The sequence below is a fragment of the Mauremys reevesii genome, linkage group 8 (genome assembly GCF_016161935.1).
Source record: "Mauremys reevesii isolate NIE-2019 linkage group 8, ASM1616193v1, whole genome shotgun sequence".
NCBI lineage: Eukaryota > Metazoa > Chordata > Testudines > Geoemydidae > Mauremys > Mauremys reevesii.
In genome coordinates this window covers 7,138,692-7,164,245 of record NC_052630.1, presented here as the reverse complement: position 1 = coordinate 7,164,245, position 25,554 = coordinate 7,138,692, and the positions used below count along the sequence as shown (strand labels likewise).

The 25,554-nt window shown below is 53.3% G+C and overlaps 1 protein-coding gene across 4 annotated transcripts in view; it reads right to left on the bottom strand.

The window, feature by feature from the left end:
* FLT4 (fms related receptor tyrosine kinase 4) overlaps positions 1-20,713 on the bottom strand; it is a 109,014-nt gene extending 88,301 nt beyond the window's left edge. For 2 of the 4 annotated variants that reach the window (XM_039484993.1, XM_039484995.1), the window contains exon 1: positions 14,332-14,732. In XM_039484993.1, the coding sequence (XP_039340927.1) occupies positions 14,332-14,389 (58 nt within the window). In that variant the 5' untranslated portion in view covers positions 14,390-14,732. Of the gene's footprint in view, positions 1-14,331; positions 14,733-17,718 lie in introns of those variants that run through there. The other 2 variants (XM_039484994.1, XM_039484992.1) reach the window with 2 other exon arrangements.
* Positions 20,714-25,554: the final 4,841 nt, after the last annotated feature.

Here is a 25,554-nt window from a genome sequence, read left to right as displayed (position 1 = left end):
CTATTAATTTAAGTTTCACTTTGACCAATATTTACTTTTCAGGTCAATACATCCTGAAGTCAATATGTTACAGACGTCACAGAAAGACTAAGTAACAGAGGTCACAGACTTAGTAGCAGAGCCAGGAACAGAACCCAGGAGTTCTGACTTCCAATCCCTTTTACACCAGTAGAACCACACCCTTGTGGGGGCTTCAAAGTGTAGTATGCACACCTTCTACATTGGGTGATCATATGGTATCTATGTACATTTCATATGCTGGGAACCTTTTACAAATCCTGGTGCCCAAGCTACAGCTACATACCTCCTACAGGCTGTCTGGGGGCTCGAAGGCCTTTGACAGACCTCATTTGACCCATGTAGAGCCTGTGTGTCTTGTACAAACTTTCAAAGGCCAATGAACACTTGACAGACCTTCAAGGGCCTTTGGGGACTTATGAATCTCTTGATATGCCTCTCACAAGCCATCTGATTCAGAGTATGACTCCATGCATCTATCATAGGCCCTGCAGGGTCCACAGGAGAAGAGCATCATGCCTTCCAGAAGGACATCCAGTAGCAAAGTCATTGATTGATTAGATCACTATTATCAGTGTTAATCCACCCGTGAAATAAACACATATCACCTTTAAAAAAAAACGTGATAGTGACACTGTTTGGAGGTCTAGCATCTGGTGTATGTATCTGAACTGCACTCTCTGGCTAACTTAGGACATGAGCTTCTTGTGGAAAGACACCATACACTTGTGGATGCATTATGCAATAAATCATTCTAATAACAAAGGGCAAGTACTCCAGCTTTACTTAGGCAAAACGCTCACTGAAATCATTAAAGCTTTAGCCTGAGTAAAGATGAAGGACTTCAGGCTTTGGTCAGATAATAAAGACTTTCTTCCTTCATGTAGTGCTCACTCTGCAGGACACTGCTAAGCCCTATTCTCTTCTGTCCATGTCTCTGGAGACCTGGGCCACCAGTTATTTTGGTTATGTTGCTCTTTGTCATTGTACCATCTGCTGGATGAGATGCCCATCCCTTCCTGCAGCTGCTAGCTGCCACAGTGGAAGTGAGGCAAGCTTTTGACCATCAGCAAGGGAAAGGGTGTGGACCTTTGTAAATAGCAACACACCAGATGGGCACTACTACCCTGCTGGAATGTGGAAGGTTGGGTCGTGTGGATTGTTCACATGAGGTGTGTAAATGTATATAGGTGGGAATTAAACCATCCCAGTGGAAACACGACCATGCATAGTTATAACGAGCAACACGGGCTTGCATCTCTAGAGGAGGTGACAGTATAAGCAGTGCGTGAATAATTTGAAACCAGAAATTTATTCAATGCTTTGTGCTTATTTGTCTGCTCTCAGAATATCCACAAAATGTGTTATTATTTGAATGGATCTGATGGTTTCAAAACATTGTTCTATGGAATGATCACAGTCTTCCACAAGTACTCGAGTCTTGAGCACCGACATTTCAGATGTTTAGGTGGAATTGGCAAGGGAAGTCACATGGTATTGTTTCTAGTTCCCATTGGATGACTTTGAAATCCACTTTACATGAACCTGCCTGTCAGCGACACCTGAATGCACAAATGTTCATAGAAAGTGAATACAGAAATCATCTGAACCTAGCTGAAGTGAATTCATTTATCCAAGAATACGTGCACAGAAAATGGTGAGGTAACCCAAGGCCATGGCATTGAGTGCAGTATGGTGGTAGCCTAGGCCCTGATCCTTCAGAGACTTTTGTACATGCTTAACTAGATACACTGGTGATATTTCTACACTGCAACTGGGAGGTGTGACCGCAGTATCAAAGCTAGATCAAAGCTAGCTCAGGCCATGGCTACACTTGCAGATTTGCAGTGCTGCAGCAGGGTGTGAAAAAACACCCCCTCCAGCGCTGCAAGTTGCGGCGCTGCAAAGCGCCAGTGTGATCAGAGCCCCAGCGCTGGAAGCGCGGCTCCCAGCGCTGTCCGTTAATCCCCATAGGGAGGTGGAGTACGGACAGTGCTGGGAGAGCTCTCTCCCAGCGCTGATGCTCCGACCACACTCACGCTTCAAAGCGCTGACGCGGGAGCACTCCCGCGGCAGCACTGTGTAGCGCTAAATGTAGCCATAGACTCAGGTATGTCTACACATACTGCAGTCACACCTCTTGACTGCAGTGTAGACATAACATGGGAGTAACCCTGCTGAAGCCAATAGGACCACCCAGTGCATGAAGTTAAGCATGACTGGAAGTCCGTCCTAGATAGATTTATGCAGTGTTATAGCAGTGTCAATCCCAGGATATTCAAGAGACAAGGTGGGTGAGGCAATATCTTCTTTTGGATCAACTTCTGTTGGTGAGAGAGAGAAGCTTTCGAGCCACACAGAGTGCTTCCTCCGGTCTGGGAAAGGTACCGAGAGTGTCACAGCTAAATACAAGATTGAACAAATCGTTCGATCTTAGCACTACTTACGCTAAACTATCTGTTTGCTTTTGTATTTAGCTGTGACGCCCCTAGGACCTTTCCCAGACCAGAGGAAGAGCTCCGTGTAGCTCGAAAGCTTGTCTCTCTCACCAACAGAAGTAGCTCCAATAAAAGGTATTGCCTCACCCACCTTGTCTCTCTAGATAGCTTTGTAATATTTGCCCAGCTCACACAGAATATATTGTTTGCTCAAATAAATGTGTTAGTCTCTAAGGTGCTACAAGGACTCCTGTTCTTTTTGCGGATACAGACTAACACGGCTGCTACTCTCAGGGCCGGTGCAAGGATGTTTTGCGCTCTAGGCAAAACTTCCACCTTGCCCCCCCCCAAGGCACCCCCCCTCACGGCAGCTCCCCTCTCCGCCCTGAGGCGCCCCCCTTGCGGCAGCTCCCCACCCCCAACCTCCGGCCTGAGGCACCGCCCCCGCCCCAGTTCACCCCTGCTCCGCGCATGAGCACGAGCACCCTGAGCACACCCTGAGCACACCATGGCTGCTTCACTTCTCCCGCCTCCCAGGCTTGTGGCGCCTAAGCTGATTGGCACCGCAAACCTGGGAGGCGGAAGAAGTGAAGCAGCCACGGCGTGCTCGGGGGGGAGGAGGTGGGGCAAGGGTGAGCTGGGGCAGGGAGTTCCCCTGCGTGCTGCCCCCCCCCTTACTTGCTGCAGGCAGCCCTCCCCGCGCTCCCCTGCCCCGGCTCCCTCCGCCTAAATGCCGGCGGCGACCGGGGCGGACAAAGATCCGGCCGTCGCAGTCGCTGCCGAAGAAAATGGTGCCCCCCCAAATTCCAGTGTCCTAGGCGACCGCCTAGGTCGCCTAAATGGTTGCACCGACCCTGGCCACTCTGAAACCCATTACAAGTAGTGTGCTGGTCCCCTGGATTCTACCTCCACGGCACAGCTTATGAAATCAAAGTTGTCAAAATTACACCCCTCTGTCGGGCCATCCCACTGTGCAAGGCAGAACAGGCCACGCCTTGCCTGGCCCAGCTCCACGGAAGTGTGTGTGACCAACCTACAAAAAGGTGAAGCCACTTGGACTATGGGAAGGTGCCTCAGGGCCTAGTGGCTGAGGAAAGCATCCAAAACCAGGAGGAAAATAACTTCACCGCTTCCTATTGCATCACCTGCTGGTCCTGATTCTGACTGCAGTTATACCAATGTGAAGCCAGAGTCTTCCACTGACTTCAATGTAGTGGAACTGAGAGCATTAATCTTGTCAATGTTATTAGGCCATTTATCTTGCTTGGTGTTTGCCCTTCAAAAAAACCTCTCGTCCCATTGTTTCTCTTTGTAATATATCAATTATGATGAAAAAAGGATAAAAATATCTCCTTGGTATGAGAGGATCTTAATGGTATCCCAAAATGCAGGATAAAAAGCAATGGGTACGATGTTTTCACTCTGCTTTGGGGCACTTTGATATTTATGGGATGATTCACATGAGCACATACATTGTAGGGGGATATAATATGAGTATTTCGTTAGTCTCTGAGACAGTGAGATGCATCTTTCACCAGGAGAGGATGGGGAAGAGATGAGACACATGGTGGATGTTCCTCTTGATATGGTTCTCTGCTTGACTGGCTGATCTTTGTGTAGATAAGGCACATCTGTGTCTAGGTGCGGGGGCGTGTATGTGCACTGAGCGAGGGAAGTGTAGAGAGTACACCTGCAGGTGTGTGTGTTGTTTCATAGCTCCCTGGTGCACAGACCTGCCCTTCCACCCCTCTCTCTCCACCCAGCAAACACGCCCTGTGTTACCATGCCACACCAGTGTTATCACTGGCCTTGCTGTCACATCATCACCATTAGCAATTGCAAAGGTCTGCCCAGCCCTGGAGCTCAGCCAGGAGGTTTTACTCCAGGATCTCCCCTCTCCCCCGCCCGCAGTCTCCTATCCATCAGCCAGCTTGGACGCCTGCATCAGTGCTCCACAGAAAGACGTCATCGCTTCTCGCCCTTGATTGCCTTGTAAACAGAATCTGGTGTGGCTCAGGCACAAACAAGCACATGTGCAAAGGGAGGGGCTGAAAATGCCCTCCCCTCCCCCACGCCCAGAGGCGGCGTTTATAAAATAGCCAATGAAAACATGGCGCTAGGGGGCCACCCAAGTTGCCCTCTTCGCCCAGCCCGGATAGAATGAGAGCTGCCTGTTCCCTGTGTGCTGCCCATCAGAAAGGGGTCCCTGAGCTGTTATCAGGCAGTGACAGTTTCCGCCATCAGATTCCTCCTGTCCGTCAGGAAAGCTAAATAAGGAACATCGCTCAGGCGGCTGCAGGAAGAGGGGAAATGCAGGACATCCGGCCCAGCTGCCAATTTTTCCTTTCCCATGAACCACTGCTGACCTCCACCAGCACGAACCTGGACACCAAGCCTGGCATCAGGACCACTCATCTTCACTTAACCCTTGGGAGGTTAGCCACGCTGGCCAATCCAAGCGCAATGGGCATCCCAGACCTGCTGCCACATTCCTTGGCTTAACCCCGTGAGGGATGGCGTGTTTGTGTGCAAGGCACTGTGGCGCTTGGTTTAGCACCGCCATGGGAGCTGGAAACCAATGCAGCCTGATTCCAACGCACCAGCTGTGAACTGGAATCTCACCGTGCAAAAATTTAACCCTTCAGCACCTGCAAGCTGTGGATTTGTGCAGCTAGAAATCAGAACAGTGTCTTCTACCCCTGTGCAAGTCGTTAGCTACTTTAACTCTTTAGAGTCAGCTTTGCCGCTTCTTGTTTGCATTAAGATTGCACATGAATCCCATGATATTAGTTGAGTCTACTCCATTTTCAAGCTACCGGGACCAGACTACGTCTTTCCAGAAGCTGATCTGAGTTCTCACCAGCGTGAGGGTTGCTGCTATAGGAAGGCAAAACCCCACCCCCTGCAGTTACTGCTCTACCAACGCTCCAGCATAAAGCCCAGGAGGCTTGGATGTGTCTATGATACGGTTTCTGTCTAGCCCTTCTCATGATCACCACCATGGGTGGTTACGGCTTTTGGCCAATCAATCAGACAGCACATTTTCATCACAAAATTGGCAATTAGTTCACAATGCAGAGGTAGAGGAGAACGAAGATTAATAGTATTATTACCACCATAACACAGAAGGGGGAACAGAGCGAGAGCCAGAATCAGAGGTGATTTTAAGCATCTACGTCTGGTCTGATCCAGGCCTTCTCGTGTTGCCCTCGTCTGTATGTTACACCAACTTGGATTCATTCTAGACTCTCTTAGAGTCATGTCCATTTATCCACATGCGACTTGCATCCTACCTCACACATCGCTTCTGAACTGGCCCTGCTAAGCCTAGGCACGAACACAGGAGTCTGAGCTGGAGTAAGTCACCTCCCCAGGGGCCAGGGGAGAGGAGTGCTGCAAGAAAAGCAACTAAGCTGGGAGTAAGAAGATGTACATGAAAGGATAGTCAGCTGCTTTAGGTTCTTCAGCATGTAGATTTCTTCAGTTTAGTCTCCCTGAATGAAATCATGGGTCCACTGAAGTCAATGGAGTTTTGCCATGGACATTAGCAGAGCCAGGATTTCACCTACTTCTGTATCACCATATGCATCACCTCTGAATTTAGCCCTGAGCATTAAGTGACTTACCCAAGGCCACAGAGCAAATGCGTGGTGGAGCCAGGCTCTGATCTCAGGAGTTCCTCCTCCCAGCCCCCTTGATCTCTTGGATTCCCATTTCCAGTAAGGCTTGTTATGTTGCTTTAACAATGAGACACTGCAAATGAGGAACAACACTTTACGCTGAAAACATCATAACAGTTCTGACCACAGAGGAAACACACTCCTGGGACTAATCTAACCCTCCACATTAACAACTTGAAATAAGCAACAAAGCCAGAGGCAATAAAACCCTGGGATTAATTTAACCAGTCGCTAGATGCCAGTGCAGCTGCAGCTGTATTTCTTTGCTCATAAAGGAGATATTATGATTCCAGATAAGAGCCCAGGGAAAACTTAGGCTCTCGTCCCAACGAGCAGACAGTGCTGTAAAGCTTGCAAACTCCACATATACGGTTGTCTTCTGCTAAACACTACGACAGATGCTACCGTCCCTGGGTGAAGGAACTGCTGCAGTCGGTACCTTCTGCATGGCCTGTGTGCTGCTTCCATCACAACAAGTCTTCAGACTGGATCCTCCCACCCCTCTGGTGACATCGGTGGACATTTTCGAAAGAGGCCTAGGAGCTGGGCGTTGGGCCGCCAGTTCTCCTAGGAAGCTTTTGACAATCTCACCCAAAAAAGTCGGAGACGAAATGAAATGAGGTGCGGAAAGCTCCTCTTCAGTAGCATCGAGATGTAAGAGCAACCTCACATCTACTGGCCCGGGCTGTCAGGTTCTCCCCGCCCACAGATTCCTGTTGTTGATCATAGTGGACACCCCATGTAGGGTCACCCCAGTAAGTGAGCTCAAACTGTGCTACTCCCTTATCATTGGGTTGTTACTGTCAGGTTTCTCATGCTGTAGGAGTACCCATCAGCTGGCTCACTCTGTAGGTTCCCCCCTCATCACTGGGCTGTTGTCGTAGGATTCCCTCAGCCATGGGTTCTTGTTGGGTTTCCCCATCACTGGGATTTAACGTAGGATTCCTCCAGTAGTGGGGACGTGCCGTAGGGTTCCTGTCATTAAAACAACTATAGAGTCCCCCAGCAATGGGTGCAGTCTCTGGTCACAGAAAAGACCCCAAACTCTTAAACAACTGACAGAGGGATGGCAGGTAAAACAGGGGTTCTCAATCTTTTTCTTTCTGAGGACCCCCCAACATGCTATAAAAACTCCATGGCCCACTTCTGCCACAACTGCTTTTCTGCATATAAAAGCCAGGACCAGCGTTAAGGAGTAGCAAGCAGGACATCTGCCCAGGGCCCCACACCACAGGGAGCCCCTTGAAGCTAAGTTGCTCAGGCTTCAGCTTCAGCCCTGGGGCTCAGGACCTCAGGCTTCAGCCTCATGAAGTGGGACGTCGGCTTTCTGCCCTGGGCTCCAGCAAGTCTAATGCCAGCCTTGCTTGGTGGAGCCCCTGAAACCTGCTCACGGCCCCCCAGGGGGCCCCAGACCCCTGGTTGAGAACCACTGTCATAAAACACCCATTTGGAAGCTTCCTCTCTGAACTGTGTCTGGGTGAGAAGCCTGGGGAGCGGACACTCCACTGGTAATGGCTGTACTCCTCAAGCCACAGTGAACAAAGAGAGCAGGATGGGCCTTGGAGAAAAGCCCTGTCCTCAGCCCCTGCAGGCAGAGCTGTGATCTCAGGGTTAGGAGAAGTCTGCAAGGTGTCCTTCACCCAGAAGCGGCTTTGAAAAGGAACACTTCATTCTGAGCACGATCATTCTCCCAGACCCCTGCAAAGCATCCTCTGGAGAAACAAGTATCAGAGGGGTGGCCGTGTTAGTCTGGATCTGTAAAAGCAGCAAAGAGTCCTGTGGCACCTTATAGACTAACAGACGTATTGGAGCATGAGCTTTCGTGGGTGAACACCCACTTCGTCGGATGCAACGCTGGGTAAGGCTGCATTCCCCTTCTTGATGCCCATCCACTGCCCGCACCATACTCTCTGTAAAGTTCCTTCTGCACTGGCTCTTAGCTCCAGTGTAACAGCCAGCTTCATTAGGACGTTGCCTCTTGTTGTGGTTCCCATGGAAGTCAATTCTCCCTTTTCTTCTGCAAGAAATTCCCGCCGGGAGCTGTAAAACCACAAGCTTTCTCCCTTGTCACTTCTGTTAAAACAGGGACACTTGTATCTTCCCATGCCAAGGAGGTCAGAAGTGGAAAATGTAAAACTAACAGGGAGATATTCTAACTCCCTGAGCTGTGATCTCATGCCCCAAGCGGAGCCAAGCTTGGTCAGCATGTGGATGGGAGACCTCCAAGAAAAACCTAAGCGGTGCTGGCGACCCCCAGGTGGCTCTTCCCAATGAGCTGGTATTGTCCCACGCTGGTAGGGGGCACCCTGCTGCAGGAGGTGTGGCCTTCAGATAAGATGTACAAATCAAGGTCCACAGCGTTAAAAATCTTGTGGCGGTTTTTGCAGGAGTGCGGGTGTTTGCTCTGGTATTCTGGCCACATCCCAGCTAGGTAATGCCATTAGCTCCTCAGAAATGCTCTCCCCTTTTGAAATGAATTATGTAGTGTTGGAGTGCACAGTATAAAGGCTGCCCCCTTCCCCTCCACAGGGGGCTCCACTGCAGTGAGAGGTGATGTCATCTCCGTATCATTTTCAAGACCCAAGGCACATCTCTACCCTTATGTCCTCTACTACTGCTCTCATACTTCCCTGCTCCACCTAGCCTGGTCTCCTCAGTGCTCCCTTTGTAGCCTTCTTCCCTGCCTCCCTTATGCTTGGAATGCCTTCCTTCATCTTGAGCGCACTGCTAGCACTCACCATGTAGTTAATTAAAGAAGAGTTAATAAATCCGTGTCTAAACGTTGCACCTTAGGTTGCATGTTCTTGGCTCTTTGCATGAAGGACGTTCTACAAATGGCTGGTATTATTACTAACAATAAATAAGTCTGGATGTAGCTGCTTCACGCACAAGATGCTAGTGGTGCAACCATCTCTCCACCACACTCATGCCAAGGCTGGAGCCATCAGAGCTGTATTGCCACTGCATGCAAACAAAGGGATGACTGAGTGCTCTTGGAATCTGGGTCAGGGACTTTGGTCAAAGTGAATAACTCCGTTCCTGCATACGTATCCTGGCCATCAGTGGGATGGTCGGATGCTTACATCCTAACGTTAAGAAGAGAATCTCTAAAATTCAATGAGCTGGTCAGACTGTCTTGTCCAGGAACTCCCCTCCTATGACTCAAGGGGCTGGCCAGGTAGACCTTCCCCGCAGCAGTCAGTAGGATGGTCATGCTTTCAGATGCTCCACTCCCATCGAGCTTATTATACTGGCCAGACTCACTCAGAACGGTGGGGCGACAGTCCTATGCAATTCCAGTCATGCAGTATTCATTGCCAAAGGGAAATATGCTGCATTGACCCTGATGCTCTCTTTTGTGGCAGTTTAGATCGGTCCGTGTTGGATTTACCGCCTTATAACACTCAACCTGGCTTCTGATCCAAGAGAATGTTGCAGTGAGAAAGGAGGGTCTAGAAAGCCTAATCAATGAACTCTAGTAGTCATATACCCCCACCCCAGATACCTACTGCATTTACCAAATCATGTCAGTCAATCAGATAATTGGTCATGAGTGTGGGATGTCAACCAGCATAGAACAGAAGAGCTCTTGCATACGTCCAAAGGGAGTGGTGTTCCCTCTTTAGGGTACACTCCAGTGTCTAGGGGGAGAAACCTCTGCATTTGCCTACAATTAGGAAGATGATGATATTTGTCTAACGGGGGCTAATGTGGTGAGGAGTTTGTGGACACTTCACATTGTTGTGCTCCACTCCAGGATACCCTTGGTCATAGGCAGAACTGAAAAATAAGCTGTATGTTCCTTGGTAGAGTCCCATGTTTCATATGCAGATTTCCCTGCTTCTTGGCAATAACATTTAGCCCTTATATAGCACCTGTTAGGTTCAAAATGCTGGACAGTTAGTCAAACCCGCACATCACATGGGGCTTCACTGGGCCAGAAAGTCATCTTACCAAAGCCCTCAGCACTGGGCAAGAGGAAAGAACTTAAGGAACAGCCATAAGATACTTTACAAGATGCCACCAAAAGAGCTTGGCTGGAGCTCCAGCAGCAGCACCACAAATGTCTGCTGACATATTGCAGCTGGGAAGCTCCATTCCAGCAGCAACAGCCCAATGTGTTCTATGTCCCAGTACCAGCAACCCAGGGAGGGTGCAAGGATGTTTCGCGCCCTAGGCGAAACTTCCACCTTGAGCCCCCCCACCCCACCCCGAGCCCTGTGGCAGCTCTCCGCCCCCAGCTCCGCCCTGAGGCGCCCCACCCGCAGCAGCTCCCCCCGGCCCGGGGAGCCGTGCGGCAGCTCCCCGCTCCAGCTCACCTCTGCTCCGCCTCCTCCCCGAGCATGCCGTCGCCGCTCCACTTCTCCTGCCTCCCAGGCTTGCAGCACCAATCAGCTGTTTGGAGCTGCAAGCCTGGGAGGGAGAGAAGCAGAGCGGGGCAGTGTGCTCAGGGGAGGAGGTGGAGCAGAGGTGAGCTGGGGCGGGGAGTTCCCCTGCGTGCCGCCCCCCCCACTTACTTGCTGCAGGCTGCCCTCCCCACGTCCCCCTGCCCCACCTCCCTCCGCCTAAATGCCGACGACGACCAGGGTGGCTGAAGATCCAGCCGCCGTGGTTGCCGCTGAAGGACCTGAAATGCCACCCCCCAAATGCTAGCGCCCTAGGTGACCACCTAGGTTGCCTAATGGGTTGCACTGGCCCTGCATCAACCTGATGTGCTCTAACCCACCAACATTAGGCCCAGTACAAGCTTTCCTGGTAGCACATCCCAGCACAGGCTGCTCCCTGCATTGGTGCGGGACATTCCCTTCTATACTTCTTTCCTGCCCCTCATTTCAGGGTGCAAGTCAGACCCATAGGCCTGCCATTAGCGCGAACGTGGCAATGAGGAGTCATGAAGCTGAGGCTATTAAAAAAGGTTATTTATGATCCAGAAATTGATCCTCTCTCGTTTGAAGCTTCCTGCACTATTATTTACCTTGTGGTCGCGCTCTGATGTTACACTGCACATTTGAGCTGTAGCAATTTGTGTAATAAAATCACTGACCCAGCACCTGCTTCACTATGGCAGTGCCAGCCCAGAGCCTGCTCCATCCCGTCCGCCCCGTCCCAGGGCTCACTCCATCCCTACAATGCCATCCCAGAGCCTGCTCCATCCCAGCCGCCCCATCCCAGGGCTCACTCCATCCCGACACCGCCAGCCCAGAGCCTGCTCCATCCCGGCCGCCCTGTCCCAGGGCTCACTCCATCCCTACAATGCCATCCCAGAGCCTGCTCCATCCCGGCCGCCCCGTCCCAGGGCTCACTCCATCCCGACACCGCCAGCCCAGAGCCTGCTCCATCCCGGCCGCCCCGTCCCAGGGCTCACTCCATCCCGACACCGCCAGCCCAGAGCCTGCTCCATCCCGGCCGCCCCGTCCCAGGGCTCACTCCATCCCGACACCATCAGCCCAGAGCCTGCTCCATCCCGGCCGCCCCGTCCCAGGGCTCACTCCATCCTGACACCGCCAGCCCAGAGCCTGCTCCATCCCGGCCGCCCCATTTCAGGGCTCACTCCATCCTGACACCGCCATCCCAGAGCCTGCTCCATCCCAGAGCCTGCTCCGTCCCTGCCACCCCATCCCAGGGCTCACTCCATCCCGACACCGCCAGCCCAGAGCCTGCTCCATCCTGGCCGCCCCGTCCCAGGGCTCACTCCATCCCGACACCGCCAGCCCAGAGCCTGCTCCATCCCGTCCGCCCCGTCCCAGGGCTCACTCCATCCCTACAATGCCAGCCCAGAGCCTGCTCCATCCCGGCCGCCCCGTCCCAGGGCTCACTCCATCCCGACACCGCCAGCCCAGAGCTTGCTCTGTCTGGCTCCAGATACCTGCTGGGTCCCTGAAGTGCTGGCCCAGCAACACTCCATACTGGCAGCAGAGGCCCAGCATGTTTTGTTCCTAGATACACCCAACAATCGAGTGGGCTTTGCCCAGCACTCGGATATGGCTACGCTGGCCCAGAGCATTTCGCTGCTGGATGCCCCCACTGGGCTCACCACCATCACTCCAGCCCCATCTCCATTCTGGCTATGTGAGCTCAGCGGGCTTCGTTCCTCCATGCACCCATAGGACCAGTCACACTGCCCGGGCGCATCCTCAGGGACAAGCAACCCAAGGCACTGTGAGGGGCTGTGCAGGCCTGGGCCTCTCGGTAGGTCGTGTATCACTCTGACCTCGTACTCCGGCCACGGGACCGAAGAGGGACTCATCTCTCTGCCCAAACCGCCCCGGCTGCCCCCCGCAGAGTGCTGTTGGAAAGAGAAGTGAGTCCCAGCCCACTGAGCCTGGGGCCTAGCGAATTAGTGCCCAGTCTGTGGGAGGCAAGCTCTGGCCCCCTGAGCATTTTTCCTCAGCAGAGCGCAGCACAGACATTAACTAATTAATGAATGACGTTAGGAAAAGTAAATAAACGAGCCATCAAACTGCTCCTCCCTCCCAATTCCCCGGCCCCAGAGCTCGAGGTGGACAGAAGACTCCTTTGCAAATGGGACCGGGGCTGTCCCCCGTGAGACAGCGTGCCATGTTCCCATGCCGATCACGGACAGGGGTACAGATTAGCCACTGCCCCATGGCGCTCACCACGTGCCTGCGGAGGTGGGGGGGGGCGTGTAGAATGGGGCATAACATTTGAAAAGACCAGTGAAGTGAGAGACCCACATCCCACAAGGGGGGCCAGCGCAGGACCCCAGGGGTCAGCCATGAGAACGGCCTAGCAGGTCCCACCCAGTCCATCAGCCTGGGGGGCAGTGCAACGTGTTCCTCCAGCTCCTAGTGCTCCAGGCTGGGGGGACATACCCCACGCAGCTGACCCATGGCTGGGGGCAGCCTTCACGTAGGAGCGCCCTCTGCTGACAGGCCGAGGGACAGACTCAGTCTGTATCAACTATCAAAGGTGGACCAGCTAAAAGCAAAAGGTGGCCTGGAGTGGGGGTTGGCGGGCAGATCGCCCGAGGTGATGGGGAGCCAGGGGGTAGCAGACACCGGGGGTGATGGGGAGTGGCGGGGCCAGACAAGAGGATGGTCTGAGGCAGGATAGAGCACGGAGGGTGATGGGGAGCGATGGGGTGCGGTGGGGGGGCAGAGAGCCAGGGGGATGATGGGGAGCAATGAGGTGTCAATAGACTGCCAGGGGTGTGATGGGGAGAAGGGGGACAGATGCCGGAGGGTAATGGGGAGTGGGGATGGGGTCCGGGGGAAGTGAAGGGGACTGGGTGTAGCAGATGCGGGAGGTGGGGATGAGGATCGGGGAGGGTAGCAGACTCCGGAGGGGATGATGGGGCGCAGGGTAGAAGGCGCCGGAGGGGGTTGATGGGGAACGGGGGTGATGGGGGCGGGGATAGCGGACGCCAGAGGGGCTGATGGGAGCGGGGGTAGAAGGCGCTGGGGATGATGGGGGTGATAGGGAGCGGGGGTAATGAGGGGTGCGAGGTAGAAGGCGCCGGGGGTGATGAGGAGCGGGGTAGAAGGCGCCGGGGTGATGGGGAGCGGAGGTGACGGGGGTGATGGGGCGCGAGGTAGAAGGCGCCGGTGGGGTGATGAGGAGCGGGGTAGAAGGCGCCGGTGGGGTGATGAGGAGCGGAGGTGACGGGGGTGATGGGGCGCAGGTAGAAGGCGCCGGGGTGATGGAGGGTGCGAGGTAGAAGGCGCCGGGGTGGGGGTGATGAGGGGTGATAGGGAGCGGGGTAGGGCGCAGGGGTGATGGGGAGCAGGGGTGATGGGGAGCGGGGATGACGGGGGTGATGGGGAGCGGGGGTAGGAGGCGCCGGGGGTGATGGGGTGATGGGGAGCGGGGGATGGGGGTGCGAGGTAGAAGGCGCCGGGAGTGATGAGGGGTGATAGGGAGCGGGGTAGGAGGCGCCGGGGGGTGATGAGGAGCGGGGGGGTGACGGGGAGCGGGGGGGGGGGGGGGCAGGGCTCCCGGCTCATGCCCATTCACGCAAGGAGCCGGGCGCCCCGAGCCGGCAGCAGCGCCCCAGGGCAGCGCCGAGTCCAGCGCCGGGCAGAAGTGCGGGGAGACGCTGGGTACTGGGCAGGGGGGAGTCCCGGCGCCGGCCCCCGCTCGCCCACCCTGCCCTGCCCAGCCCGGAGCCCCGAGCATCCTCCGGCCCCGCAGCCCCCGGGTCCCCGCCCGCGCCCCGGGCTGCCCTGGCGCCTCACCTGCCTCCGAGACGATCCCGATCCAGAGCCAGAGGGACAAAGTGCAAACTCTCTTCATTTCCAGCGCTCCTGCCGGGGGGCGTCGGGCAACGGCCGGGGCTGGAGGCGAGCCGGGAGCCGGGTCCCCGCTCCCCTGGCCCGGGCAGGTCCGCGCTGGCGGCGGGTTCAGGCGCAGAGCCCCGCGCTGAGCTGTGCAGCCGCCGGCTCGCAGCGCGCAGGAGACGCTGGCCCCGAGCGCAGGGAAGGCTCGGGCCCCGCTTCCTTTTCCTTCCTCCGCTCCTGCCAGCGAGCCCCGCGCACTCCCACTGCACCGCTCCGCCAGCAGCCGGGGCGGCGTGTGCACCGGCCGGGGGCGGGGGCGATGGGCAGAGGGAGGGGTGGGGGTCCTAGGGCAGGGGAGGGGCAGGGAAGGGAAGGTCGGAGGTGATGGGCAGAAGGGAGAGGGGGTCGGAGGGGAGGGGCAGAGAAGGGTGCGGGTTATAGGAGGGAGGGGCAGGGTGGGGTTGATGGGCAGAGAGGCGGGGCAGGGTGGGGTTGATGGGCAGACCGGACAGGGGGTCGGAGGGGAGGGGAGGGGCAGGGTGGTGGTGATGGGCAGAAGGGAGAGCGTGTCATGGGCAAGGGGAGGGGAGGGGTAGGTGGGGGTGATGGGCAGAATAGAAAGGGGGTCATGCGGGAGGGGAGGGACCCACTGATTTGTTTTCACTATTTTTGTATCCATTCCTTCAAGGGCTGGCCGGGGCGGGAGGGATCCGCCTTAGTGTCTCTGCTTTGGGATACTTGCCGGGGGTTGCAACCAGGGAGCACCAAAACTTTTAAAGTGAGAGCTGTCAGGCGTATCCAGGCACACAGAGAGACAGATGTGCCCCAGTGAGCACACCTGCTAAGCCCACGCACACATACCCATGGGCACACCCAAACCCATTGCCACCTCCGCACACAAACAGGGACACAGGGAGGCACACGATGCTTACGCAGTGAACACCTCCTCACGCAGGCATCTATGTACGTGTCTGCACCCAGACACAAATCTACACGTTCGCACACCAGAACACTACACCTCCCTCCCACCCAAAGGAACACACACGCACAATCGCACACCCCGTATGGGCACTAAGTGTGTGGGAGTCATTGAATGCAGCTCTCTCTCCATCTGCAACAAGCCCACCCCTGGGGCCCAGGAGTGCTGATTGCTGGATGCTATTTCCTCCTCCAGCTGTTTGTTGATTTGTTTCCTTTCCTTTCCTTTGCTAGCCCCATTAGGAAACCTAGAACTAATCCTTCAAAGAATTTCTAGGCCGCGGGCAGAGTGTGCCAGGGGACTTTACAAGCATGCTGGTTTAGTGTGGGTGCTAGGGACGACACCGCCACCAGTGTAGAGTGTGCCACAGTTCTCTGCACTAGTCAGCTGTGTTATAGGATGCAGCCATCTCGTTGAGAGATGGCAGGAGCTGCCAGGGCATGCCAACTGGTATGCTCAGTCAGCTGGCAAGGGAGCACTGATTCCTTGCCGTCTTAGAGGTGTTGACAGCCTGTGATGTACTGGCTTTGTGGGGGTATGAATGAGTGAGAGATGATATCCTCTAGTGGCTGGCCTGCAGAGAGGATAAGGAGCCTACTACAGGTCCTTTCACAAACCCCGAAGCACTGCATGCTGGAGTGTGTGTGTGTGTGAGTGTGTTTGTGTATCCGTGACTGAAGTAGAGTGCTGCACTGTACAGTACTGCACCTTCCCCTTCACTCATGTAATGGAGAGTTTTGGTTATGTGGAGTGTCTAATACATTGGGGCTACTCTCTTCCACCATTCCCCTCCAGCTACAGCCAGGGGGTTCTTAAATTACAGAGGATACAAAAATTCCTCCAATATAGCCTCTGTGGAGGGGGCGGGAAATCCTCTCCCAAGGAAAGCTGCAAAATAAAATAAATTTAAAAAAATCAAAGCAAAACAGCCATAAAGAAATGCCATAAAATAGCAACTTGTACATGTCAATGACTGTAGAGCCCTTACTAATTACATTCAAGACTCAGCAATCTGGACACCAGTCCTCACGTACATTGCATATTTCCATAGTAAAAAAACCCCCACCAAGCAAAACAACAACAACAAAAGTCCCAGGTCTATACCTTAGAGATTTATGAATGATACAACTTTGCAGACATCACAAAAGAGGCCTGGAATGAGAACCATGTGTTCTGAGTTTCAAAATGGCATGGAATTCTATTGTGTGTTTAATTGCCTCCCCAAACCTGTGGAAAATATGCACCACACCCTTTTCCCAAAGCCATCAAAGGAAAGCTAAGAAGCTACAGGTATTCTAAAAGATTCCCTCCCCCTCCCCCAATAAGACACAATTTTGGAGATTCAAACCCCTAAAATATCTACACATGCACACACATTGTACCCTCAGTATCCATCTTTCAAACCCCCTTTAGAGGTCAGAATTGGCAAAGACTCATGCATTTTCATCTGAAATTTCCATAAAAAAGCTTTTCTGACCTGCTCAAAACTGCCAAGTTCTCATACCCCAATATCCACTGCTCGTTGTTCACAATGTCTATTCACCAGTTCAAGAACTTTCCAAGTAGGAAAAAAATCTGTTAGTTTAATTTAGCCAACAATTATTATGGAATAACAGTCTACCTGTCAGGACAATTTTAGATCCCACCATATGCCAGAAATACCATCTGTAAGTCTAGATCAGAATCCAGAGCAGCAACCCCAATTATGCAGCAGCCCATGTCCTATTTTGGAGCAACTCTGCAAATTTCTGCAGCAGTCCCTTCTGGAACAGTTCCATGGATCATCACTGTACAGTTCTATTATACTATGGTTTAAGAAGCCCCCAGTGAAGGAGCTGGGCCCATGGTGGTAGATGCATTACATATAAATAACCAAGTAGGCAGCCCCAGCCCCAGCGGGACAACGGGGATTGGTGAGACAGAGACAGAGAAATGTTTTCTTAAAGTGTCTGTAAACATATGTTTAAAGTTCTTAGGGGAATCAGGTGCTGGTGAAAGCTCTGGAGCCTGAGCCTGTCTGTGTATCTATGGATGGAGTAGAGGCCGCAGGGTGAGCAGCAGCTGTCCACATTTCTCCTCCCTGCTCTGCTAATGTGATTCAGCCCTAATGGGGAGGGAACATCTAGAGTGGCGAGTCTGTGCCCACCCAGTATTGAGACTGCCAGTGAGGGTGCCAGCTGCGGGGCCAGTAGGGTTTGGTGATGTGGAAACTGGACAGAGAGAGAACGTGTTGGTTTTCACTAGCGACTGTGAAGATTGTTTTCCTGAGTCTCTGGGATGATTCTCGTAGAACATTTGACGGTATGAGCTTAGGTCTCCTACCCTTTGAAAGGCTATGAGAGGGAAAACACATGTTTTTAACTCACGGCTATGGAAATCAACGTCAGCGTGGAGACTTTCTGTGAACACCTCTTTTAACTAAGAGAAGCAAAGACAGACACCTGGGCATGGACCAAGTGACAAAGAGGCAGCTAGCTTCAGAGAGCGACAGATGAATCACATGGCTCTGGCAGACAGGTCCAGGAGGAAATACAGCACTGCTCTGTTGAGGGACTGGCTGTCGAACTGATAAGAGAGGACCGCTAGGGGTGGTAACGATGAAGCTTGGCTTCTAGTTCACCCATTCACAGCTCCCCTGGGGATGCCAGGCTGAGGGGTCGCTAACACAGAACTCAATCAGCAATCGCAGGTGTTTGTCACCAGACTAATAACACAGCTTATGGAACAGCCTGTAATTGGTCACATAGGGGATGTCTCACACTGTGCCCCAAAGGGTCTGTCACCCAGCCTTTACCACACTGCCATCTAATGGTGGGAAGTGAGGTGAATTTTCCATCACAAACAGGGTTTCTATGTGATTGACACGGCCTTTCTATTGTTGTATTCTTGGGAAACAAAAGGATTTTATTTTAAAATTTTACCCTTCCCACACCCAAAAAAACCCAACAAGTGTAATGAAGTAATCACCGTTTCTACTCAGCTAAAGCAAGCGATGAGACTTGGTGGCACCTTCCTCTCTCCCATGGTGCGGTCCACTCAGAGTCAATATCCAGAGACTCCCACCCAGGGCACTTACCAACAGCCTTGATTCAGCTAGGATGGCATGGGTTGTAGGCTGCAGATCCTCTCAGCTGGCACAAGAGGCCACACTGTTAGTGGTCTTGAAAAAAGAAAGGCCTCTTCCTAAGAAATACAATGGATGTGGCTTTGCAGATAGTCAAGACACCATCTCCAAAGAACTGCTGGGGCTTTCCGCAGCAGAAGAAACAGGTACTTCCATCCTACAGTACCAGAAAGTCAGAGGAGTGGTGTTCCAGGGTTCATTAATATGAATTAGCACATGAGGTTTCGTGACATGAAGAACATGGTTCATAAACATCTCTCAGTCCCGTGGGGATCCCCAGGTGCAATGGGTTTCCGTAGCAGCAGGTCTCTCAGAATGCTAAGCAGGTGTGGAACAGAGGCCTGTCCCATTCATGTCACAGCCAGTGATTAAGCATCTCTCATATATGGCCCTACCTAAATAAAGGTTTAAATAATATACAGAGTAAACAAAGGCCTGAGGCCTATTTGAAATGGAGGCCTTGAGGAAGAGTCCCCAGCTGCAGCCCTTTGGTTTGATCCAAGAACCTGGCCTGGCTGGGGCTAGCTGCTGCTTTCATGCCTTAGACTGCCTAGTAAATTTGAAATGGATGATCATGGGTCAAGCAGCAGCACTCCTTGGGATATGGGCTTATTAACAAAGTTCACCAGGAAATAAGAACTCCCACCCAGCCTTCCTAACTGGTGCATGCCCTTAGTGCAGGGTTCTGATGCCCTGGCCTGCTGAGTTTCCTCTAGCAGACTTATCCTCCATGCTCCAGCCTTCCTAGCTAGCGCCTGCTCCCTGCAGCGGGCTGTGAACCACGGCCCTCTATCTAGGAGCTACAGCGGGCTTGTATGAGCAGAGCATCTCAAGCAACTGACCTGTTCCTTTGAATCACACCCAGCAACTCCCTGGGCTTCCTTTCATTTACACCCCCGAGGCCTGATGGGCAGGTCCTGTGACTCAGTCATGCAACATTGCTCATTTTCTCCACCTGGAGAGGCCTATGAAGCACCTCCCAGCAGGGGCTGGACCCATTCTCCTTAAGGGCCTGTCACCCTGTGGCAAACCCTTCCATTGCATGGGCCAGGGCACTTGTCCTTTTTAGCAATGGGGCCTGCAGCACACGGGGTTGGGAACACTGGATGGGGTGCTACAAATGATTCTTTTTGCAGTGTTTCTCTGGGTGGATGCAACCCCGCTTCATGGACTCAGCTGACACCTCCTTGGTTGCAATGGGACTTTAACCTGCTTTTGTCACCTTCAAAACTACAGTGATCTTTTAAACTACCTTATCTGGGCTGGGTCCAATTTTTCCATCTAAGTCTCCCTGGCTGCAGCCTTCGGTCGACACTGCTGAATAGGGGGCTTGTCTCATTTTCAGAAGGTTTCTCTAGGGGTGGGTGATTTCCCCCTTTTTTACAAAGTTCTTGTCTTGCACTTCTTTGTAGGGGCTGAAAGGGCACCCAAGGGTTTGGTGCAGCGAGTTGTTGCCTCAGGTCAGCCTGCTGCCCCAGCAGACTCCCTCCTCTGCCCTTGGGACTTGTGATGGCATCACACCGTACAAGTGAGATGCTAAGGAACAGATGCCTCTGGGGTAGTTGGTGGGAAACTGAATATATAACCCAAATGTAGTTACACTCCTTTGCAGGATGGGGTGGGGGGGTAGAGTTAGAGGGGTGGGTGGGCATGTTTTCCAGTAGTTAAGGTCCTGTAGTGAGACTCAGAGGACCTGGGTTCTTCGACACTCCTCTGCAAGCCACTGCCCTTTCCCCCCATTGTCTGTCTTGTCTATAGAGAATGTAAACTCTTTGGAGCAGGGACTGCCCCTCACTCTGTCTTCATACTGGGCTTAGTGCAATGGAGCTGGAGCCTCTCGCTTCTAGAGCAATACGATTGGGAGAGGTGGGCTGCACGCATTCTGGCAGTTGTTTCCGAACACCATGCTGGAGTTACCTATAGCCTTATACGTTCTTCTTAGTGAGCAGTATAGAGTCTTCCACAAAGTGCCATGTTGTATTGTTATTAGTGATGTGGTTTCTTCTTCAAGGGTGCTGTTGCAAGCAGCAATAGTATTTACTCTCAGTCTTAATTCTCTCTACCTAGAGCAGGGGTGGGCAAACTTTTTGGCCCGAGGGCCACATCTGGGAATTGTACGGTGGGTCATGAATGGTCACAAAATTGGGGTTGGGATGCAGGAGGGGGTGAGGGCTCTGGTTGGGGGTGTGGGCTCCAGGATAGGGCCAGAAGTGAGTTCAGGGTGCAGAAAGGGCTCCGGGCTGTGGCAGAGGGTTGGGGTGCAGGAAGGGGTGCAGGCTCTGGCTGGGGATGAGAGGTTTGGGGTGCAGGAGGGTGCTCCAGGCTGGAATTGAGGGGTGCAGAGGGCAGGAGGGGGAAATCAGGGCTGGGGCAGGGGGTTGGGGCATGGGAGAGGCTCAGGGGTGCAGGCTCTGAGTGGCACTTACCTCAAGCAGCATATCCCTTCTCCGGCTCCTACATGGAGGTATGGCCAGGCGGCTCTGCATGCTGCCCCATCCCCAGGCACCACCCCTGCAGTTTCCATTGGAGCACTGGAGAGGGCCATTGGAGAGCATAGGAGCCAGAGTGGGGCCATGCCACAGCTTCTGGGAGCCATATGGAACGGCCTCCAACCCTGTGCCCCAGCAAGGGCAAGCCCCAGACCCCGTTCCTCAACCTAGAGTCTATTTTTGGCACAGAGTTGCTTCCTGGCATTGGTGCTGAGGTTGAGATTTCTGAAGGTGGTTTGCCCAATGCCATTTATAAATAAACCAGTTATGCTACGTGAATCCCCCAGCTCCACTGTGCTGATTTCTTCTCCAATGGAAAACTGCTCCTGCTCAGCAGAGGGCGACAATACTAGAAGTTTGCGTGAGATCCCGGATGAGATGCAGGTAAATACGTTCTTAATGCCCATAGCGCCTCTCAGTCTCTCTCATCATCCACTTGATGATGTTCTTCCACATAACTGCACGGGGCCATTTTTTGCTCCTTGCTCATTGTCTTATCATTTGCTTGTTCTTGTTGTGTCTGCGTTATCCCTATTCTGCACTGTTAGCATTGATTAGTAAAATGCATTTTTCATAAATCCCTGCAGCAGGGGGTGAGAGTTTGCAGTGCTGATTGCGGGCAGTGCTGTATCAGAGATTTGAATGGTGCACATGAAGCTACAGTGAGACGCAGAAGAGGATTTTACATGCTTATAAGAATGTGCTTAATTTACCTGCCACTCTCTGCAGACCACAACAAACCCGCACTTCAGAGCACTCGGCCTGCAGCGGGAGTCTGCCTGTTACACCCACATTGCCTGTCTGGCGGGAGGATAATATGCCCTGGATTACACTATCACCCGGAAAAGGAGGCCATACCCCTGAACTATGGCATCACCTGGGACAGGCACATCACTACATGGACAGTTACAAATGCTCGGGTCATATCTCCGCCTGTGTCTCATTTCCTGACAGTGACCCCACAGGGTCTTCAATGTGCTTCCTCCCCTCCCGGCCCCCGGGGCAGGCTGTTGCCATTCCAGGTCCCTTCCTCCCAGAAGAGGGCATAGGCCAAGGGCATGCTGCACTCAGAGGGAGACCTTCCCGGGCAATCAGGCCGTCTCTGCAGAGCTGGTGATCACCTTTCAGACCCTGCTCTTGTCATCCCCGTTTCCCTGGCCTCTGCCTCATGGACAGCGTGAAACCTTTCCCTGGCTTTTCCCTCTTCCAAAGGAAAAAACCACCCACCCCTTTAAAAACACAATCAATATTGTAGCATCGTGCAGCTGCTGTCAGGTACCATTGTTATAACAAAGAGCAGCTAATCTGGGAGGGTAGGGGGAACTGTACTGAAGCTCCCCGCAAGGGCAATCTGACCCAACGCTGCAGCCTCATTTCAAGAGCAGCATCTTAAAGAGGCAGGTGGGTAGTGGAGCGAGGTTCAGAGAGGGAAAGGTACAGGGACCGTGCTCCCCTTGCCGAGTGCTGTCTAAAACCAACATACATTTAGAATTAAGGGATTACGCTCTTGGTGACTCAATTTTTGCTAGTTCTGGTTTGGGACAGCATCAGAATCCTCTCAGTGGTGTAACAGCCTGTTATTGCCAGCTGCCGGGTTAGCAAACACAGAACGTGGCCCAGGACTGCGTCCATCCCGGCTGTGACGTTATGGGTGGGCGTCACACTGAGACATGAACATCTCCCACTGGGAATCCTGATTATTCTCAGAGAAAGTCATTACTCAAGCGGGGCAAGAACTAGTGATCGCGTGTGCTAAAGCAGTCGGTGTCACGCATGTTGTCATTGGAATGCTGGCTGAGGACACGGAGCGCATGACATGCTGTGCTAATGGCAACAGCCACCCCCCGCCACCCAACTGAGCTCAGCCGCAGCAACATTCCCCCAGCACCAGCCCGTTACACCCAGGCTCTACGCCAGCTCGGCCAGTGACTGCCTGCACCCTTGCCCCTTAACCTGTATGGCTCAGATCCCTCAGCTGAAAATGGGGACTAATATTGAGCTAGGTCCTTGTGTGCTGGGAGGTGCTCTGAGCCGCAGAGCTGTGGATTGCAGTTACCAAATACCACGTAGGATGAGAGGTTCAGAGTGCAACTATTACAGATGTGTACCGAGCAGACAGAGACATGCTCCCGCCACCTCACTGTAGAGACAGTGCTATGCCACTTTTCTGACTGGAGTCCCCACTAGTGGGGTATTTAATGCCAGTGCAGTATGGATAGGTCAGCCAGTCTCAGCTACGATTAAACTGTCCTCACCTTCTCTCCTATCCTGCCAGAGTCCACATGGCCAAAACATCCCCAGGAACTGGATTTATCCCCCGCAGCAGGAGATTTCAAACAAAAAACTCTTTGCTGCTGTTTTTATTTCATCTGTGGCCAGCAGGCGATGAGGGGGCTAGTTGTGTTCCAGGACTGTCAGGGGGAGGGCAGAGCATGCTGCTTGGGATCGGTGCAGTGCACGCAGCCAGAGGGGGAGGGAGTGCAGCCCATGTCTCAGCACGGCCCGTTAACAAGGGGGAAAACAAGGCAGCAGAGCATTAAATGCACTCGCCTGCAGCGGTGGGCCCCTTCCTAGAGTACAACTGGTAACTGCCTCTAGGTCCCATCCATCTCAGCCAATGTTAGAGCTGCCCTTCTAGCTGACCAGTCCTTAAAGAAACAGTCGCACTAGAGCCGTGTACCCCATGTAACATCTGCCCCTTCCCACTGCTGAGCCTTTAGTGCCAGGTGGCCATGTCTCAAAAAGGCCCATTGTTCTTGAAGTCCATCCCCATGGTAAATCCACAATACTTGGTGTCATGAGGGAAGTGGCCCCTGACAGGCAAAGAACCTTTCCCCATCTTTCAACAAGTAAGAGAAACAGAAGAGGCAGCTGGTAAGGGAAGGGCACTCTTTGTACCAGGAGCTGGATACACCAGGGCAGTCACACCATACCAGCCTGGCTTCCTGAACAACCCATTAGCCTTGGCAGCCCCAGCTAGCCGCAGCCCTTAATCATAAGCGCACTACACTGAAAAATAGCTGTCAATAGGCATTCGGGCTTTACAGTAAGCCAAGCTTCTGAGGATCAGGCATCTGTGCTCTTCATCCAGTACCTGGGGCTGTATGATCTTATATTGGCTCTGGCCTCTGCACTGAGCTCAGAGTGGGATTATGGTGAGATAACCATGACAATCCCATCCACCCTCCATCTCCACAACATCAACAATTCTCCTCTCTCCTTGACCCTCAGGCCTGCTCACACTTGCCAATTCAGACACCACTCTTGCCAGCCTGGCCTGGATCTGCCAGCTTGGCTGCGAGACTCACATCAGAGTCTCCTGCCTTCTTTGGAAATGCTGTTGACAGACGAGCCGTAGCGAGCCAGCCAGGGCGGCAGCCAGTTTCCCAAATGCAAGAGCAGCAGTAGTAAGAATATCTGCAGCTCTCCCTCCGGTGGCCAAAACCATCTTCCGGTTAGCATCACTGCAAACCTGCTCCCAAGAGAGGCACGAGTCGCCCTCCGAAGCCAGAAGTACAGGTACTGCCACAGCAGTCACTCCAGGAGGTCCTGTCCCTCTTGCTGGAGGCCAGGCAACAGGCAAGTAGGGGGACAATGCAAATACCTGCATTTCTTTTGCTGCCATGAAGAATCTCCAAAGGTGGCCAGGCAAGAGACCCCACAAGTAGAGCAGTTTTCCTGCAGGAGACGGGGATTCTAGTCCTTTAACAGAACAGGACAACTTGACAAAGCAGTGGGTAGGAGCCTCTCAACAGGTGCTATAATGAGGGCAGAATGGTATTCACTCATTCACCCAATTAATGGGAAATCATTATATTAAGAAGTGCAGTGTTGGCGAGAGGGTGGGTGCTGCAAAAGCTTCCCCACAGAGCTCTGCTTGGAATGGTCAGTGTTGGGCCCAGTCTGGCCCTCTCGGTTTTGTGGTGGGCAGTGTTAGAGGGGTCTCTACTCACCGCTGGGCGTCTCCTCGAGGCTACATCTGAGGAACAGCTCTGCCCAGTCCGACACCCCTTTCAGGCTCGTTCACACTGACACCCCTTCTCAAGCTTCAGGAGTCGCAGTGCTCCCTCTCCGCGGCTCGGCGCTCCAGGCAGGTCACTAGTTTTCCTTTCTGGGGTAAAGTCTCACCAGACTGCCTGTCCAGATATTGTTCCTGGCCGTCCTCTGCCTCAGAGCTAGACCACTTCCCCACTGGGCAGTAGGGGAACCTGGGCCCACCCACTACTCCAGGTTCCAGCTCAGGGACTCTCAAATCAGCAGACAGCACTATCCCGAACCTTGCTGCCATTTCCCTGAGCCTTTTCCTACTCCACCCCATCAGGCTTCTGCTCCACCACCCTTCTGGATAAACCCCCTTCCTTCAGGGCCAGGATCCCAGGATGCTTCTGCCCCGCCGGGGTTTCCTCCTTTCCCTTGCTAAGCTCAGAGAGTGACTACAGGCTTCTGCACTGCAGCCCTTTTCTGTCCTATCTTCTTGGCCTCATACCAGCCCCACCTGCTCCTGCTCAGCTGGGCTCCATCCTCAATTAAGGATTGCTTATCAAGCCTCATTCTCCCTCAGGTGTGGCCTGTCAGGCTAGCGTGGGGGT